This window comes from Pyrus communis, chromosome 4, assembly GCF_963583255.1.
Source record: "Pyrus communis chromosome 4, drPyrComm1.1, whole genome shotgun sequence".
NCBI classification, from domain to species: Eukaryota; Viridiplantae; Streptophyta; class Magnoliopsida; order Rosales; family Rosaceae; genus Pyrus; species Pyrus communis.
Genome location: NC_084806.1, coordinates 28,447,898 through 28,467,281, shown reverse-complemented (window position 1 = coordinate 28,467,281; position 19,384 = coordinate 28,447,898). Strand labels below are relative to the sequence as shown.

Sequence of the window (19,384 nt, the reverse complement as noted above, 5' to 3'; positions counted from 1 at the left end):
TTTTGGGTGTGAACATGGGGTACATGATGTTCCACATCAATCCCTACTGACATGCAATAATCGTCAAAAGTTTATGACGTAAACTCTCCAGCGTTATCCAGTCAAATCATCTTAATTAGATAATCAGGGTGGTGAACCCTTAGCTTAAAAGCTGGTTCTGCTTTTCAGCGAGAAGTAAAACAGAGATCAAATTCGAAAATTTGGTGAACTTCTGTGCCCTATATTGTTGTTGCAAGACAGTATTGGTGACATGGAAGGTCGAATAAGTATTCACCAAGATATCTGATTCGGTGAGTTCCATTTTACAAAACTTCAGTAGTGATCGGATTCTACAAACTTCAGAGTTTTATTCATTCACAAACTTAAAGTCTTGGAAGCGAAGATGCTGCCAGTTGTGTCTTGCTTCAGGCAAGTAGATGTTTTTTTGGTGATCAAAACGGTCGGCTAGAGCAAGCCAAATGGTGCGTGGGTGCTCCTCAGTGAGATACTCAATCTGCAATGCATTATGGATGTGTCTTCGAATAAAGATCACTGAAGTAGCTTTCCGAGCTTCGTTGATAGGTTTGTCGTCGGTAGGTGCCTCGATGGTGGCTTTAATACCTTTTGCAGTAAGATGAAGCTTCATGTCTGGAACCCATTTCAGGTAGTTTCTTCTACATGCTTCCACAGTGATGAAATCGAGTTTGTTCAAGTTCAACATGTCCCTAAAACAGAGGTTACAACAAAAACATGGTCAATCATATGGTAATCCATAGACATATATCGTAAAACATTCGGGTTCTATAGACATGTATCGGTTTAATTTATGCATGAAAACTACAGGTTTCATGTGGTAAGTTTTGAGTAAAAACTTCGGGTTTCAAAGGCACTAAATATGAAACTACATGTTCAATTTAGTTTTATGAATGATTAGTTCATAAAGGAGAGGTTCCTGCAAGAACACAGAATGCAATATGCTGATTTAAGTGTAGTGGATTTGAGTTTCTTCAGAAACTCAAGTGTGAGAGCTTCGGGACTACGAAAGGATGTCAACGGTTCAAAATATAAAAATAAATTATTGAATCGCTAATGTCCAAAAGTAATCTTCAGGTCAATAATTTTGGATTAATTATCAGATTAATGGACTGCAGATTACTTTTGATTAATTCAATAGATCGGGACCAAACGAGGTCGATCGTGGAAGCAAAATAATGTGGGAGAAGAGCCCTACAGGTTCGACTGCATACTAATTGGGCTTCGATGAGGGTTGCTGGCATTGGGTCGAAACAAGTGCAGGCCCAGCGAAAGCTGGCCATTGGGTTGGTTCGGGGAAGCCCAACCGCTGGGTTTTGGGTTTTTAGGTCCGGGGCAAATGAAGCCCAACAGCATAAGGCTGCTAACGAGTGGGCTGAGATTTGGGCAAAGCCCAGTAAGCTAAGGGCTGTTGCGAGCGAGCCAGATCATGGGCAAAAAAGGAAGCCTAGCAGCTTTGGGCTACTGGAGTTGGGCCTAAGGACTCAGGACAACAAGCCAAAAAGGCTGTAGGCTTTCTTGGTTGGGCTAAGAGACTTCAGGCCCTATAAAGCTAATTAGGCCGAAGGCCTAGGGTTCGAGTCAGCGCAACAAAGCCTAAAGGGCTGCTGCCGTGAGGTATAAGGCGTCAAACGACATCGTGCCATAACATGTTCCACGCAGCTAAGCTTCAGGCCAACGGCGATGGTTTGGTGAAGCCACGGTGATGGTGCAGTGATTGCGCCGCACAGTTCCCAAAAAATTTTCTTTTTCTTTTCCACATCCCTAGGGTTTGAAAAATCCTAATTGCTTCTAATTTATTTATATGCTTTGACTCACAAATTTCACATAGCAATATAATTGTGTAATGCATGAAACATATATATATATATATATATATATATTGACAAATATATGAAACATATACAATATATATATATATGGAAGGAAAATATAAATATAGAGGGGTTCATGCATCATGGGGAATGTTTTCATGATTCATGGATGTTTCAAATATCTTCCTTTGTACCTAATTGGCAAAAAACAAATAAGAGCCTTTGAATTTTGTAGAAGATAGCCTCCTACAATCCGTCAGTTTCTTAGCTTCTGGTAAGAGCGTGCTGATAACGTGTTGTAGACCTATTTAACTAAGATATTCTAAGGGAATAGAGAGAAGGAGGCCAGCGGTAGTGAGAAAGAGAATAGAGAGACTTAATTATGAGGTGTGTGTTGTATCACCCCCATTGTGCCTTTATTTATAGTAGTAGAATAGGTAAAATCCTTACCCTTTTAGGATTACAACTCTAATAGGAATTAGACTACTAAGGGGAATATGAAAGATATCCTTAGATACACTAGAATTTACACAATCACATTCCTATTCTAAATATGACTGCAACACATTAAAGTTTTTTCCATTGTTCTTTTTTTCCTCTTTCATTTAGTTGTGTGTTCTTTTTTCATTTTGGCTATCATTAAACAGGTTTAAATTCATAAGATCTGTCACTTAGTACTACGGTCTAATGGTACTCCTCTTCAGAAGTTTTATAGTCAATTCTCGCTAGAGACGAATTTAAACCACTTTAGTGCTAGTCTATTGTGAGGGCTAAGCTACCCTTCTGGCTCAAATACACCTCTATTCGATATATTATTTTGGTTTATAAACGTTTGATGCACTTGTTTGCATGTTAATAGTTTTTCAACGTTTCCTATAGATACGTGACAAGAATTGATTGGCCAGTTACGCACTTACGCTACTCAAACTATAATTGGATGCAAGAGAAATCTCTCCTGCGGCATAGGCAGTGGGAAGCATTCCATGTTTGTCGGAACCCCATCTCTATAATATTTATTTACAGCAAACAAGAAATTGACCCGTCGATTGGCAATCCAGCGCAAACAGAATAGGCATTGCAAATCGTATTAGGGAAAAACATTTAAATCAAGATCAAGGCAGACTAAGAATTAAAATTATGAAGGGGGGAACATAATATTACAAACGAAAGAAAAACAGCGGGCGCAGGTGCTCCTACATCCTACTGTTTATTGTCACGTAATCATATTTTACAAAAATGGCATCAACAAGAAATCACTTGCAGAGTGACCTATTTGTATAAATATCATATACACTTAATTTTGGTGAACGGGCAAGAGGAATTACAAGAGTTTGAACGCAACCGCACAAACGGAGAACAAAAGGAGCAAATTGCATCCTGAGTCTCGTTGATGATGAATACGATGTCTGAACAAAGGCAATGTGGACAACAGATGTGCATGCCAGCTTCTAATTGTAGTCTTTCTGAAGAAAGAATGAACGAATGAATTGGCTAATGTACCTTCACAGATTCTGATTCCCTTCCACTGTTTGCATTACATATCTGATACAACAGCGATGTAAACGCAAATTCAGACTTGCCATCTGCACAAAGCCTTTTTACTCAGAGCTGGAATCGTAGAAGTCACTAGGGCATGGTGTCATGACCTCAGATTCAAGCAGCTGGACCACCCTGTGCATAGAGGGTCGATCTTCTGAAGTTGAAGAAACACATTGAATGGCGACAGAAAGCAGGGCATCAAGGCTTTCAGCTTGCACCCCTTCACACTGTGGATCAACAATTTCCCTTTGCCTATTTTCTGTGACCAGAAAATTTAACTGCAGAGGGAATTGCAGATAAATTAGAAGACCTAACTTGAAGAAACGATACCCATTCCAAAAATGATATCATTAAGGAACTTTACATAATATTTACTTGACTGGAACAATCAATCAAAACCAAAATATTTTCTTTATCATTCTTTCACCTATTATATTCAACACGTGCAATTGATTTCCAGCAGTTGACATGGATATGCAGTTCACAATTCACTATGCTTATACTATTCCCAACTGAATTTTATAAACGCTAAAACAAACATGGCCATACTGCAGTCAACTTTAGAGGACATGATTTACACTTGCTGATTTAGCTTCATGTCAAAAAGCAATATTATTTTTGACAAAAACCACACATAGAGAGACATACCCAGCCAACAATGTTGAGGCCCTTCTCGATAAATGATGCATCTGTGGGTCGTTTTCCACTTAATACTTCAAGCACAAGGACCCCAAAACTATAAACATCAGTCTTTTCAGTTGCTCTGCCACTTTGCATATACTCTGCCAATGAGGTCATATCACTCAGGTTGTATATAAATTTAACAAAAACTGTATCGTACTACTTCAGAAATAACTGCCAGCACACACAAAGTTTTCCTCCCTTTGTGTAACAAAAACACATTTCATCAGGAAGCTGATTTGTAAGCATGTACATTACCAGACACCTATAACTGGAGCAGTTGTAAGTGCATGTAAATGCATTCAATTGTGTTTAGTTTTTACTTGGGAGTTCTATTGTGTTGTTTGTTATTCTGCCACTGTACAGGCTATTTTAGGCTGCTATGCTGCTCCATTTGGTTGTTTAGTTTAGTACACTTTTGTATCACTTACTACTCCAAATTTAATTATGCACAGAAACTGTTATGGAAGAGCGTGAAAATCTGCTATAGGTGAAAATCGTAATAATTTATTTCCACCTACCATGGATCTAGTCATTATAATAGGAAGTGATTTCCACACCTTTTTTGTCCCCTACACTCCCCTGCTTATTTCAAAGGGGAATCAATGGAAAGAACTAAACAGGGGTGTGCAGAATCATTCCCATAATTTATAGAACAATATCCACGTTCAAAGAGTTGAGAGCTCAGCATAACAAAACAGAAACTACAATAACATTTTCTTACCGGGAGCCAGATAACCAAATGTTCCCGCAACAATTGTTGTAATGTGCGATTCTTCGTCCTCCAACAGTTTGGCAAGTCCAAAGTCAGATACGCGTGCCTCAAGACTTCCATCAAGTAAAATGTTGCTTGACTTTATGTCTCGATGTATGATCCTAGGTGAGCAATCATGATGCAAGTAAGCCAGGCCTTTTGCTGCTCCCAAAATAATATTCAATCGTGCATCCCAATCAAGCTGCTCAGATCTTTCTGTTCAATGGTTTATGAAATATTATTGTTCCAATGGTTTATTTCCTTGTAACAAATATGTATAATGTGCAGTAAAATATTTTAAAAACTTTTATCAAGAAAAGTACATATGTATACCAAATACTGAGCCTGATCAATGCCACGTGTTCCTTTGATGGAGATCATGATGTGCATCTAAACACTTATGTGCAACATCACATGGTGAGTTTAGGTTATTAGACACATTTATGGTTAACTTTATTCAAGTATTTTTATTTGGATTTGTATAAACTCGAAGGTACCACTGTCCTTTTGTTGGACAGGTTTAAGTATTGAATTTCTTGCAGACAGTAAGTTTCCTTTTATGGTTTCTTTTTTAATTTACTCTCTGTAACCTTCTCTTTCCGGGTCCTACACTCATTACCCCCCTAACTTCATGTATAGATAATAACTTTATCATTCATCTAAACCAGATGCACATGCAACATGTTAAAGCAATGAAAATAAACACAAGAGAAGACATCTAACCGTGAAGCGCTTCATCAAGGCTTCCACCAGATAAGAAATCATAGATTAGCAATTTTGATGTGGGAGAATTGCAATAGCCCCTCAAATTCACTAGGTACCGGTGTTTTATACTTCCAAGAATTTCTAGCTCCCTCTCGAAAAAACGATCAAACCCCTCATTCATCTTTACAATTCTTTTTAATGCAAATACTTTGCCGTCATCCATTGCAAGCTTGTACACTGTTCCAAAGCCACCAACACCAATTATGTGTTCATCATTCAAAGTCTCTAACTTCTTAATTATGTCTTTAGAAGAATATGGCAAATCTCCATGAAACATTACAATTGATGCACCTGGAGCAACAAGACTGTTGGTCAGATTTCAAAAACTAGGAACTCAAGATTTGTTGACGTAAATCAAATATAAGCCAGAAAGTAACCAGTACCTCCAGTAACATCCATTGCAAGACCTTTACTGTCATGTTTACCGAACTTTTTATAAAGAAAGCAACCCCAGAAACACATGAGAGCCACCAAAAGAAGTGCACCCACAGTTGCTGATGCACTGATAAGTAGCCTACCAGAGTATTTCTTCTTTCCACCTTGATTTTGCTCTACAAAAGTTTCAATACTAAGTATGAGTACCATAATGTTGTCAGCACTTGAGATTCTCCAGAGGGAAATTTTAAAATTCTCCAAGGACTTCACCAACATGAGAAGTCATAGTGAAACCAAAATAATTTGAAGGCTTTCACGTTCTAAAGAGTCTCTAGATAATCACAAACATTGCACCCATCTATTTCACATCCAAGGAGGTTTACCTGAGCTTGGAGATTGGGAATTTGGTGATTCCCCAGGGACATCTTTGCATACCAGATTGATTTGTTTCCCACACAAACCACGATTTCCATCAAAGCTGCACAGAAATGTGTCAATGGCTCTAAAGAGCATGAAAATCATTGGGGACTACATTGTCATAGTTTAATATGGGTATAACAGGTCAGTTAGTAACTGGGGCACAATAGAGATCTTAAGCTAAGTCCCACCATCTAGAATGTAGAGAGGCAATGACATGAGAATAATCCTTTCTCTTTTTCACAAACAAAAAAAAAAAAAAAAAAAAAAAAAAAAGAACACAACATTTTACCAGATGATTAGTACTTACGAGCTTTCAGGTAAGTTGGTAAGCATTCCATCAGATGGTATTGGTCCAACCAGAAAATTGTTTGACACATTGCTACAGGAAGTCAAGATTCCATTAAGCAATAAATTACATGATTTTATGTTCAATAAAACACCAATATTCAAGTTTTAACAAGACAGACAAGGAATTAGGCAACTCACAGCGCAACAAGCTTATCCAACTTCCCTAGTGACACAGGAATATTTCCACTGAGAGAGTTACTTGAAATATCTCTGCAATATAAAATCATAGAATAGTGATAAAATAATAACAGAGATATCCTCGACAACAACAACAAAGCTTTAACTGAAAGCAATATGACATAATGCTGAACTAGGAACGAAGAAGCGTCAGAAGTGTCAAACAGTATCTTTAAATCCTACTTCACTAACTACAAGGTATAATATGAAACTCGAAATTTTATGCGTAGATTATTTTAGGCACAAATACATTAGTCGTATGGTATCTACAGACTACAGTGGCATTCTTACATTTGGTAATGATGAGATAATTACTTAAACGTTCAACAATGAATGCATATCCTGATTGAAAATAAATTGCGTAGCCACAAATGTAGTAAGCACATCTACAAATCTACCTTGTTCAAATTATTCTTAACCCACACAGAAAATAGGTGAATGAAGTAAAAAATAAATTGAAAAACTTTTTTTATTGAACATTGATCAGCATGTTAGAAACAACTCACAAAAATTTGAGGGCTGACAGCTTTCCCAATTCACTTGGAATTAATCCACTTAAGTAATTACCCTGCAAGTATCTGCAGCAACCAAACAACTCAACTTCAGCATGATACAAACAGTATTATACAGTTCAAAATGGAACGCAGATATAACTACTGGAGACTTTTCTATTGAAATGTAAACAAATTATGAAAATTCTACATCCTATAACTGAAAATTCCATAACTGGATTGCCCAATTCAAAAGAAAATACAGATATTATTTGGGACTTTTTTTATTGCAAATGTCAATCAAATTGTGAAAGCTACAACTTGGTCAAAATATACTCAAGCACAAGTTAAATAAAAGATACTATGAAGGGAAAAGAAAAACACTAAAACTGCCTAGGTCCTGCCCAGTCCGCAAGGCACTAGGACCCTACCCGCCACCCGACTACCGCCTAGCAATTTTTAGAACATTGTGTAGAAAGCATGATGGCTATTGAAAAAACATGGTACTGGGATGATAGAAAAAGGTAAGAGGATTGTTTGGTAGAATGGGCATTCAAGGTCAAACATAATGCAAATGGTACCATAGAATGAAAGAATGCACAACTAGTAGCCAAAGGATTTATTCATAAAGCTACAAATGTTTTTTTAAAGGAAGACTTATGGTACCAATTATCAGAGACACTTTTGCTCCACCTGCCAAGATGAATTTCATCTATGTCTTATCCTCTTCAACAACCATCCAAGATCGGTATCTTTTTTAGTTTGTGTGAGGAATGTGAACCCTGGTGGAGGAAGTTTATATTGATGGTCTCGGAGTGCATGTGAACGAAAAAAAATCATTTTTTTTTCTTTTCATAAATAAAGTACAAAAAAGAAAAGAAAAAGATGTGCCCGAGGTCACATCTGAAACTGTGCAGAGCAGCAACACACAGAGGATCAACTAGGAGCACTCTTTGCCGCTCTATCTTATTATTTGTGAGTAAAAATTAGGATAAATATACCATTTTCCTACACTATATCCATATTCTATAATATGGTATTAATTGAAACAATTTTCTAGTGCTTGGTTTGACGAGTTTCAAATAACTATGCCAAGTGTGAAAATTGGTTATAAACTAAGCTGTACTAGTCACACTGTACTTATTTTCCATTTTCAAGGTAATAAAGCAGCTCCTATTGTATTTTGTGATACTATTGTTGCTGGGAATGATGTTTAGGAGATGTTGAAAAACTCACTTTGTCAATGAATATGAGAAAGATCAAAGGGTTGGGAGAAATTAAATAACTTCTTTGTATAGAAGACGTTGCCCAGGAAAATGCATATTCCCAAACAAAATGCATCTTCTTCAAGATAGAGGGATGCTAGGTAAACCAGTTGATACTTAAAATGAACCAATCATGTTGATGAAAGGTATTAAAAGCTTAATGTAAAACTTATCTACCTTTTGGACACATATTCTGATATTGCTTAAGTTGTGAGTGTAGTCCGCCAGTTTATGCATGCACCCCATTCTCCCCATCCAGAGGTAGTTTTACATGTGATATTTGAACTATGCTCCTGGATAGGGATTTTTATTTTCAAAGAACGGACACTTAAAGGAAGTATGCAGGGGCACCTAGGAGGTTGTTTCTGTTGGTGATAGAAGGTATATTCTAAGCTACTACACCTTCATTGTGAACATTGTCAGCCAGAAACTAAGAAACAATCAATTGTTGCGATATCAAGTGCGAAAGCAGAAATTTCAGGTTATGGGTTACGGGACTTGTGAATTATTATTGGTTACACATATTGTTCAAGGAATTGAATTTTAAACAAGCTGTTCCTGTGAAATTTCATATGGATAATAAGCCTTCAATCAGTATAACTCTCAATTCTACTGAGGATGATAAGACCAAAATTTATTGAATTTGTCTAGAATTTTATTAAGAAGAGATTAGATGCAATAATTATTCCTGCACTAGTTGTCACGACAGGAGATATTAGATTCTCACAAAAAGCCTTCTGAAGTAAAGTTTTTCATTCAACTATAGGCAAATCACTGTTATTCAACCAATTTTTTTGCCAAATCACATTATCAAACGATCTCCGACCACAACTGGTTAGAACCATATACAAACATCATGCAGTAGTGAACATGAGAACAATTATTGTAAGATAACAATTCGCACAGGTGGACTTACATTCGCTCCAACTGTGTGCAATTCCCCAGATCTGAAGGAATAGTCCCATAAAAGTTGTTGTTATGAAGAGCTCTACAACATGATACATCAGACATAATCAGTCAGAGAAGAAAATTTGATATAACAAAGATACATCAATTACCATAACTGCTATTATATCTCTTAACATCACATACAAAATCATTAGCTGATCTAGCTTCCCAAGGCCTGGAGGTATATATCCACTTAATTTGTGACCAGCAAGACTCCTGCAAGATACGCCATGAGAAACAAACTCATAACTGTAACACACAAAATTTACGACACTCATGCATTGTAACCTTTTTTTAATTTTAAAAAGGATGAAAATTTATTGAAAAGTGGACACATCTTTATTTAAAAGGACAGAAGGTTTAAGCATGATACGCCCTCCGCAGATCAAATGAACAATAAATTAGGTCTCAATCGTCTATTTGCGAATGGGCTAAGTAATGTATATGCCTCAATGCCACTGTACAGGTAGGATATCCATTCGATCAAAATGACCCCCATTAGATAGTTACGTTACACTACTTTTCATTTTATATTATTTCTGTTGTGGGGTTACTTTTAGTTCTCAGCCTCCTCAATTTGCATTATAATAGAAAAAAATAACATTACTTATTTCATTTCAACCATATAGTCCATGACTCCATGTAAGAGCCAAAATCGTACACCTCCAGAGAGCCACAGCTTTCTTGTTACCCCCCAAGAACAGAGCATTATATTCCAACAAAAGATAATAATCTCATGGGCAAGCCTGAAAATACCAAACATCCTCAAAACCAAGACTATGTCTTATGAAAGAACAATGTCGAAAGAGGTGCCCATCTCCAATGTGGAGATGAGAAATACATAATCTTTTGTTCTTTTAGTAGGAGACAAGAACTTGTAAAAAACAAATACAGGATATCAACCACAAGCGAAAAACAAAAACCAAAACCATAAACATAAATCCCATGAAACAAGTGTTTGTTCGATAAGCACAGAAAGTGATTAACAAAACATAATTGTAGGCATTAACGCTTACAAGTAGATTACTCTCTTTGTTTTGTCATCACATTTCACTCCTTTCCAATTACATGGATCAGGATCTTCTGGTCTCCATCGAAGAAGGATACCATCTGAACTAACAACTGCTGTCCTGAAGCTTAGAAGTGCCTCACCTACAAATAGATGAATATCTATATCAGATTATGGCATGTCGTATCCTTTGATTGACCAATATCTATAATGTAATAACTCTATTTGTTAAAAAAACAAAAGAAAGAAGCCATAATGTAATACCTGCTCAAAAAATATACTCGGCCGCTCTATTCTATGATGACAAACTATCCAATCTTTTTAAATTTCTAGATACACTAGCACAACCAATTTTTCAACTTAAGTAGATGTAAACACTACTATGGACACATACTTGGCATCACTGAATTTTTTTTACCATTCCTCGTGGTATAAGATGTCACTGTGTCAGAATATCTTCAATATTTTCTCATCCGTTATAATTTGGACTCAAAATTTAAAAAAAAAAAAAAAAAGAAAAAGAAAAAGGAAAAAAGAAAAGAAAAGGACAAATGAAAAACTAAAATATGTCAAATTACCATCAGGACTGATAGCTCTAATTTCGTTCCTTGTTATATAAAGCAAAAGAACGTAAAGAAGCCAGAGCCCTCTCCATTTCACCAAAAAGATGCCCATAGTGGCACTGGTCCAGCATAATACAGCAACAATAATTCATCTGTCAAGCCAAGGTTTACAATGCTTCCTTCTAGTTGACGTTGACATCCAGCAGCTGGAAATGAAACAAAAAGGAAACCTGAAAATGAACATGACTAATTTTAATAGCAGTTTGAACGCGACCAAAAACGAATAGCTGCTTGCTCATCCATTCCAATACATCACACAATATTATCTGTTAGACTTAGCAAATGATAGTCACGCTCTACACTTCAATCTTAACCAATAGAATTCCCATAAATGGGGTGCAAAATGAAAAGGAACTATACAGGCATCATGTACAATTAAATTACGACACACACGGTAAGTAATGAAGTAAAAGTGCATTCACGAACTAGTAAAGCACATATTGCAAGAAAACAATATACAACCAAATTTAAAAAGATCAAGGGAAAGACAACGAAACAGTAAGTCCTTGCATATTGACCCGGGAAAATGGGTATTAAACCGTCAAAAGCCAACGAAATTGAGCACGAAATTATCCAATATGTAATTCACTACAACAAGCTCACAGCAATCAGGGTTAATCAAACAATGTCAATCAATAAATGCAATTAGTAATAATGCATCGAAATTATCCTAAAACAAAGAAGGAACATCCACAAACACAACATCTTAAGCTTCATCATCAACTCTTCAATTTTTCAAATTAGAAACTTTTGAAAATCCATGTCCACTGCCGGTCCTAAGAGTTAAAACCAAGTCAATTGCCCTCCAATTCACTAGTAATTACAAGGGAACACAGTTAAGCTTAGATGGTTAAAAAAAGGTAAAATCTTGAAGTGAAATTGAAGTCAGATTTACCGATAAATGTTGAAAGATAAAGAGGCTGCTCTGGTTTTTGATCGATCTGAGACGAAAGCAATGCAGATTGAGCAATTGAGCAGCGGCGGAGAGACGTAAGCACCAGAAGCCAAAACGACACCGCACCACTCTGTCTGGCACTCCCCAGTCTCTGAGATTTGGGTGATGCCTAAGCCAGGAGAGAGGGAGAGGGAGAGAGGGAGAGAGAGAGAGAGAGTGTGTGTGTGTGAGGAGGTGAGCAAGTGGAACTTAGAAAATAAATAAATAAATAAATGATTGGAAAAGAGAATAAGCGAGAACAATGAAGGAAAGTGGTTTCGCACGAGTCTACGCTGACCTTCCGTACGTGTGCCGACCGACACCCTACAAGGCTACAACAACATTAAAAAAATGGGGAAGCTGATCATCACACAAAAAATCCACAATTCCTCCTGTTTCGTTTTAGGGTTTGGTTTTCTTCGGGTTTCTCCTCCGCCGCCAAGCCCTCTCCCAATCCAACCAAAATTCCTTCTCCTCTGGCCACAAAATCGATTGGGAATCCCACACCATATAGGCATCCTTGTTCTTCCCCCAAAAACCAGCACAAATTCTCGTCGTTTTTTATCAACTATGAATATAATCTCATCCCCTTCCGTCGTCTCCGCCGTCGTCATCTTTGAGATTGAGAATCTTCGCGTCCTCGGTCCCGGCTTGAATCCTTTGGCTCCAAACTACTGCATGGCCAATCATTCTCGCTAAGTCTCTCTCTTTCACTCTCACGCCCTTCCTTTTCAATATTGTTCTTCCGGTCCCTTTTTTTTCTTTTCCTACAAATTATGTAAATCTTGGGTTCTGGGGTTGAGATTTGTTGTTGTTGTAGTTGCGTAAAAGAGGGCTTGTGTTTTCTTTGCTGGTATCGAACCGTGCGTTTTTGGGTTGTGGATTGCCCCGAGAGACGGAGGTAATGGGCACGCTCAGGCGGTCGTTTAGGTCCAGTGTGGACATGGATGATAGAGGATGGACTCTGCTTCATATTGGTTGTCGAAAGGGCGACCTGAAACAGGTAAATTCTATGTTGTCGATATTGAGAATGTTGCTAGATGTTTGGTTGTAAAGTTGGAAAAGCGTTGCGTGATATGTTAAGATTTGGATGTTGTAATATCTTGTTTAAGCTCATAACTGTTATTAGCCCTGCGAATCTAGTTTATTGTGTCATTGAACGGAGCCGGCTACATAGGATTTGCACAACTAATATACAATACGACGCGATGATAAAGTCCCTTGTTGAGATTGTATTGGATAATTCTTTTCTATTCTAATTGATAGAAGAGAGAAAAAGTGTAGTCTCAGATTATGATTTGTCTGGATGATAAAATAGTATCAGAAAATTTGCAACGTCAAGGTTTTCTATACGCTTTGCAAGGTCTAATTGGTCATGGACACAATCTGCATTATTTATGCGTTACAACTATAGATATATTTGTGCGCGCGCTATGGTGGACCACAAACGTGTTCTTTTTTCAGACAAGTAGTTGTAATTTCTTTGTGAAGGGTCCTTCAGAGTATTTCAAATGAGGTTTTCTGGATTTGACTTTTGAGTAGAAATTGCATAATTTGGCTTTAGGATTAATAATTAACTTATACAAATTCCTCCCTTAATTAACCAAACTTATACGCTACTGTAGATTGCGACTCTAAAGCGACTTAAGAGTTGCAGATTCTTACTCAAAATTGGCTTCCAGAATACGAAATTAGTAACTGTAAATTGACTTTCAGATTGCTACTCTAAATCGTGAAATTGATAAATAACTTGTTAGAGACTTGTGTATTGAATGGAACTCTCAGCTTTTTTAATTCTTCTTGTGGTTTTTACTTATATAACGAGTAAAATGAATTGTGTTCCTGATGAAAGCCCACTTGTTTTGTCTTATTTGGTTGCTTTTCTGAACACCTTCTAACTATGGTAAATTAGGAGAGAAAGTGCAGGTCTCTTTTGGGGACTTTCCTGACAAAAAAAAAAAAATTTAACTTAATATTAATTTAAGTGGCTACAAGGAAATGAAAATTAGCACCCTGGTCAGAAGTACAATCTATTTTTCAAATGGGTAATGCTAGGGAGACTAAATTTGCAAACTAAATGATGTGTCACCAATAAGAAATAAGCATGTTAATCAACACTTAAGTAATAATTCAATCATCAACTTCCATGTCGTTTAGTTTACAAAATTTAGTCTACACATTTAGTCTCCCAAGCATTACCCTTTTCAAATTAATATGAAACACAAGCTTTGTGTTTTCTTGAACTTTTTTTCACCTGCTTTGCCCCAACTAATTTGTTAATTATTTAAAATTTTTCTGTCTGTTCTTTTCCTCCGGCAGGTGAGGCGGCTTCTTGACGAGGGAATGGATGTGAATGCTGCTGCTTGGGGTCGCAAATTGAAAGGGGTTACCCCTCTCCACCTAGCTGCTGAGGGTGGTCATTTAGATGTTATGGATGAATTACTTGAGCGTGGAGCTAACATTGATGCCAGAACTAAGGGTGCTTGTGGCTGTAAGTAGCGTCACCCTTCCTTTTTTTTTCCCTCCTGAGTAGCTATTTTCAAGTTTTATATGTTTTAGTTGAGAAGATGAAGAAATTGTAATAGTTAAGGTATTATCTGACGCGTTCTGCTTCCTTTATTTGTTGAAACAGGGACTCCGCTTCACAGTGCAGCCAAAGAGAGGAGGAGGGAAGCAGTGAAATTTCTGGTAGAGAATGGAGCGTTCTTGCCAGATGACATGTATGATTGTAGGTTTAACCCTCCCCTCCATTACTGCCCTGGGCTTGAGTGGGCTTACGAGGAGATGAATCGTCTTCAGCTAGAAAGTGCATCATCAGGGGAGAGCTCTTGCAGCTCTGAAAGCTAAGTACTGCTGCGGTTTCGTCACAGTTGGTTTGTTGATTGGTCTTGTCTATATAAATATATAGCAGAGAGATAAATAAGATGCAAGATGCGCCTGAGTCACCATCTTGTGTGTGTTTGGTTGCTCCTGTCTTGCATGAAGGATGTTCTGGTGTACTAATAAAAGTCTTTATGTCGTTTCGAACATTATCATGGGCGCTATTATGCTCGTCAAGGGAACTCTTGTAGCTCCGAAAGCTATTGATTGTGTGGACTTGGCTTTTGGCTTTTGTGTCACCGTGTCTGTATGTTTGGTTCCTGATGTTATGTATCCGAGATGTTCGAGTGTGGTATGATGGATTGGATACCCTTACAATAATGTTATATGATAATAATGATTATGGCCTACATGCACCCTCCTCCTTTCTTTGAAACTTCGATGAATTATTCGTGGCGCATATGGTCGTTTGACATTGTCCAAGGAAATCTGGTTCTCGCTAACCTGGATTTGAATTTGTCTATGCGGAACACCTTCTTTTTAGCCTCTCACAGCTCTGTTTAACCGTATTGGTTTTTGTGTGTTTTATTCAACCCGACGGTTAAAAATAAAGAAGTTTGGGAAACAAGACACGCAAAAATCACCACCGTTGGAAATTTTCGTGAACACCAAGATAATACATTTAGCACAGGGTACTCTTAAACATGATAGTGACTAACAAAAAAACGAATCAAGATAATACATTTATGCTCATATCCTTCTCCAACGGGTATGAGCATAAATGGTTATTGGTAAACTATCAAGGTTATCCGTTTGCCATAACCCTTGCTCATTCCTACTTGGAACATGTTTATGACACTTCTTTTATTTTTTTTTATTTTTTTTTCTTTATGCCTCCATAGAAATTCAAACTTGGATTGAGGGTTGAGGGTTGAGGGTTTTAAACCTTTGCTCGCTTTTCACCAGACTAATCCTTGGGTTTATTACAGTTTTTTTGTCAACAAATGGTATATGTGAAATGGGGCTTCTCAGTTGGCCATTGAAATTGAAAGTCGATCAAGTGATCCCAAATAATTATTGCTTCTCCTCCTCCCCCACCCCCCCCCCCCCCCCCCCCCACACCACCCCTCTTCTCACACTACACCACACATGTGCTTAATTACTTACTCTTGGTATTGGATCGCATCGCATTATTTTACACAGTAACATATTCGTCGGCCTCCTGAATATAAAGTTTTATGCACTATATCCGTCCCATTACTTTTGTATACACACACACACACAAGTGATATTCTACGGTACACTATCTAAATTGCAAGAGAGATTCAAACTCGAGTGGAAAGAATGAAGAACATTTGTTATCTTTTACAAAACGTCAAATTGTCACGTAAGCCATCAAGACTGAATCTTGAGGGTCCGTTGCTCCTCTTAGTACATGCAAACTGAGTCAGGAGGGTCCTTTACTTGAAAACCCCACATAGTATAGATCACTTGTGAGTGCTCTACAAGGAGCCTCATATTCAGCGAGCGTGTGTTGAACTCATAATCCATGTTAAAATAGAAAATCCAGTCTCTGGTGCTCTTTAATTGCATCAAACAACAAACTAACAAACTTGAATTCATTTTAATGATTCATAGCCTTATTGTGAATTACGGCTCAAAGTTAAAGTCTTGAATACGAATCTGGAATTGGCAATCGATCAAACAAAAAGTAAAGAAGCTTTCAAAGAGTTCTGCCATCAGGGCGATTGATCAAAGGCGAGCAGAGAAATCCTCTCATAATTTTTATGTTTAAAATAGTACTACAGAGATACATAAGATGCAAGATGCGCCTGAGTCACCATCTTTTGTGTGTTTGGTTGCTCCTGTCTTGCATGAAGGATGTTCTGGTGTACTTATAAAAGTCTCTATGTCGTTTCGAACATTATCATGGGCGCTATTATGCTCGTCAAGGGAACTCTTGTAGCTCCGAAAGCTATTGATTGTGTGGACTTGGCTTTTGGCTTTTGTGTCACCGTGTCTGTATGTTTGGTTCCTGATGTTATGTATCCGAGATGTTCGAGTGTGGTATGATGGATTGGATACCCTTACAATAATGTTATATGATAATAATGATTATGGCCTACATGCACCCTCCTCCTTTCTTTGAAACTTCGATGAATTATTCGTGGCGCATATGGTCGTTTGACATTGTCCAAGGAAATCTGGTTCTCGCTAACCTGGATTTGAATTTGTCTATGCGGAACACCTTCTTTTTAGCCTCTCACAGCTCTGTTTAACCGTATTGGTTTTTGTGTGTTTTATTCAACCCGACGGTTAAAAATAAAGAAGTTTGGGAAACAAGACACGCAAAAATCACCACCGTTGGAAATTTTCGTGAACACCAAGATAATACATTTAGCACAGGGTACTCTTAAACATGATAGTGACTAACAAAAAAACGAATCAAGATAATACATTTATGCTCATATCCTTCTCCAACAGGTATGAGCATAAATGGTTATTGGTAAACAATCAAGGTTATCCGTTTGCCATAACCCTTGCTCATTCCTACTTGGAACATGTTTATGACACTTCTTTTATTTTTTATTTTTTATTTTTTCTTTATGCCTCCATAGAAATTCAAACTTGGATTGAGGGTTGAGGGTTTTAAACCTTTGCTCGCTTTTCACCAGACTAATCCTTGGGTTTATTACAGTTTTTTTGTCAACAAATGGTATATGTGAAATGGGGCTTCTCAGTTGGCCATTGAAATTGAAAGTCGATCAAGTGATCCCAAATAATTATTGCTTCTCCTCCTCCCCCACCCCCCCCCCCCCCCACACCACCCCTCTTCTCACACTACACCACACATGCGCTTAATTACTTACTCTTTGTATTGGATCGCATCTCATTATTTTACACAGTAACATATTCGTCGGCCTCCTGAATATAAAGTTTTATGCACTATATCCGTTCCATTACTTTTGTATACACACACACACACACAACTGATATTCTACGGTACACTATCTAAATTGCAAGAGAGATTCAAACTCGAGTGGAAAGAATGAAGAACATTCGTTATCTTTTACAAAACGTCAAATTGTCACGTAAGCCATCAAGACTGAATCTTGAGGGTCCGTTGCTCCTCTTAGTACATGCAAACTGAGTCAGGAGGGTCCTTTACTTGAAAACCCCACATAGTATAGATCATTGTGAGTGCTCTACAGGGAGCCTCATATTCAGCGAGCGTGTGTTGAACTCATAATCCATGTTAAAATAGAAAATCCAGTCTCTGGTGCTCTTTAATCGCATCAAACAACAAACTTGAATTCATTTTAATGATTCATAGCCTTATTGTGAATTACGGCTCAAAGTTAAAGTCTTGAATACGAATCTGGAATTGGCAATCGATCAAACAAAAAGTAAAGAAGCTTTCAAAGAGGTCTGCCATCAGGGCGATTGATCAAAGGCGAGCAGAAAGGCGAGCAGAGAAATCCTCTCATAATTTTTATGTTTAAAATAGTACTACAGATATCGTAAATCCACTTCCAAATGACTTATTGTCACATCCCGGCCCGGGCGGGACCACTTCCCGGGCCCGACTCCACTACCGTAGCACGATATTGTCCGCTTCGGGCTTACCATTCCCTCACGGTTTTGTTTTTGGAAACTCACGAGCAACTTCCCAGTGGGTCACCCATCATGGGATTGCTCTAACCCCCTTCTCGCTTAACTTCGGAGTTCCTACGGAACCCGAAGCCAGTGAGCTCCCAAAAGGCCTCATGTTAGGTAGGGATGAGAATATACATTTAAGGATCAGTCCCCTGGGCGATGTGGGATGTCACACTTATAAAGTTTTCCTTAATGCTTAGAGAAAAAAATTTGTGAAAATAAAAAATTTGTATTTTTGACAAAAAAAACATGGGTGTAATCACGGATTTTAGTCAGTTTTGCAAATTTATACATAAATCGTTGTTTAAACTATTTATTTTCACTTTTGCCTTACTGTGAAGATTTGAAAATTAAAATAAGATTTTCCGTTGATATTCTTTAGGATGGAACCCCAACAATATTTTCAGCCTCACTATTATATTTTTTTACATAATTTCTTAGCTTTCAGCTTAAATATATATTAAATATACATTTATTGATCATAGTAAAATCAGGTTCCAGATACTTTATAAAATTTTCCTTTAATACTAACAAAAAATATTTTACAAAAATAAAAAACTTATATTTTCAACAAAAAAAAAAACGTGGATTAACATTTTTTTTTTTTTTTTTTTGGAATGGTCTTATGGTGCTCGAAGATGACCGCAGGCTAACCAACGCAGCGATCAACTTGCAGCCTCGGGTCCCTCCACTTGGAGATGGCGGCGGCCACCAAGTTTGAACTTGAAGGAAGGATACATGTTGAAAACGAC

The 19,384-nt window shown here is 37.5% G+C and overlaps 2 protein-coding genes across 2 annotated transcripts; one reads left to right on the top strand and one right to left on the bottom strand.

Annotated features, from left to right (window-relative positions):
- Positions 1–2,937: 2,937 nt before the first annotated feature.
- Positions 2,938–12,339, bottom strand: LOC137730701 (LRR receptor-like serine/threonine-protein kinase FEI 2). Its single transcript, XM_068469661.1, has 14 exons — positions 12,117–12,339; positions 11,177–11,391; positions 10,606–10,741; positions 9,734–9,805; positions 9,558–9,629; positions 7,392–7,463; positions 6,847–6,918; positions 6,668–6,739; positions 6,324–6,418; positions 5,949–6,116; positions 5,524–5,856; positions 4,771–5,016; positions 4,014–4,147; positions 2,938–3,643 (listed from the first exon to the last, which is right to left on the bottom strand). Exons 2-14 carry the CDS (start codon positions 11,271–11,273, stop codon positions 3,425–3,427), a joined length of 1,788 nt encoding a protein of 595 aa, XP_068325762.1. The 5' UTR covers positions 11,274–11,391; positions 12,117–12,339; the 3' UTR covers positions 2,938–3,424.
- Positions 12,340–12,502: 163 nt separating this feature from the next.
- On the top strand, positions 12,503–15,385 carry LOC137730702 (phytochrome-interacting ankyrin-repeat protein 2-like). The gene is made up of 3 exons (XM_068469662.1): positions 12,503–13,158; positions 14,475–14,646; positions 14,788–15,385. The coding sequence occupies exons 1-3, from the start codon at positions 13,060–13,062 to the stop codon at positions 15,000–15,002; spliced, it is 486 nt and encodes a 161-aa protein (XP_068325763.1). The 5' UTR covers positions 12,503–13,059; the 3' UTR covers positions 15,003–15,385.
- The last annotated feature ends 3,999 nt before the right edge of the window (positions 15,386–19,384 follow it).

What these genes read in the sequence shown, in the direction of transcription:
- LOC137730702 (XM_068469662.1), top strand. Translation starts at nt 13,060, where the DNA reads ATGGGCACGCTCAGGCGGTCGTTTAGGTCCAGTGTGGACATGGATGAT. An exon ending in GAAAGGGCGACCTGAAACAG is followed by an intron (nt 13,159 to 14,474) that starts GTAAATTCTATG and finishes TTCCTCCGGCAG; the next exon opens with GTGAGGCGGCTTCTTGACGA. An exon ending in AACTAAGGGTGCTTGTGGCT is followed by an intron (nt 14,647 to 14,787) that starts GTAAGTAGCGTC and finishes TTGTTGAAACAG; the next exon opens with GGACTCCGCTTCACAGTGCA.
- LOC137730701 (XM_068469661.1), bottom strand. Translation starts at nt 11,273, where the DNA reads ATGGGCATCTTTTTGGTGAAATGGAGAGGGCTCTGGCTTCTTTACGTT. An exon ending in ACAAAGAGAGTAATCTACTT is followed by an intron (nt 9,806 to 10,605) that starts GTAAGCGTTAAT and finishes CGTATCTTGCAG; the next exon opens with GAGTCTTGCTGGTCACAAAT. An exon ending in CCTTGATGAAGCGCTTCACG is followed by an intron (nt 5,017 to 5,523) that starts GTTAGATGTCTT and finishes ACCATTGAACAG; the next exon opens with AAAGATCTGAGCAGCTTGAT.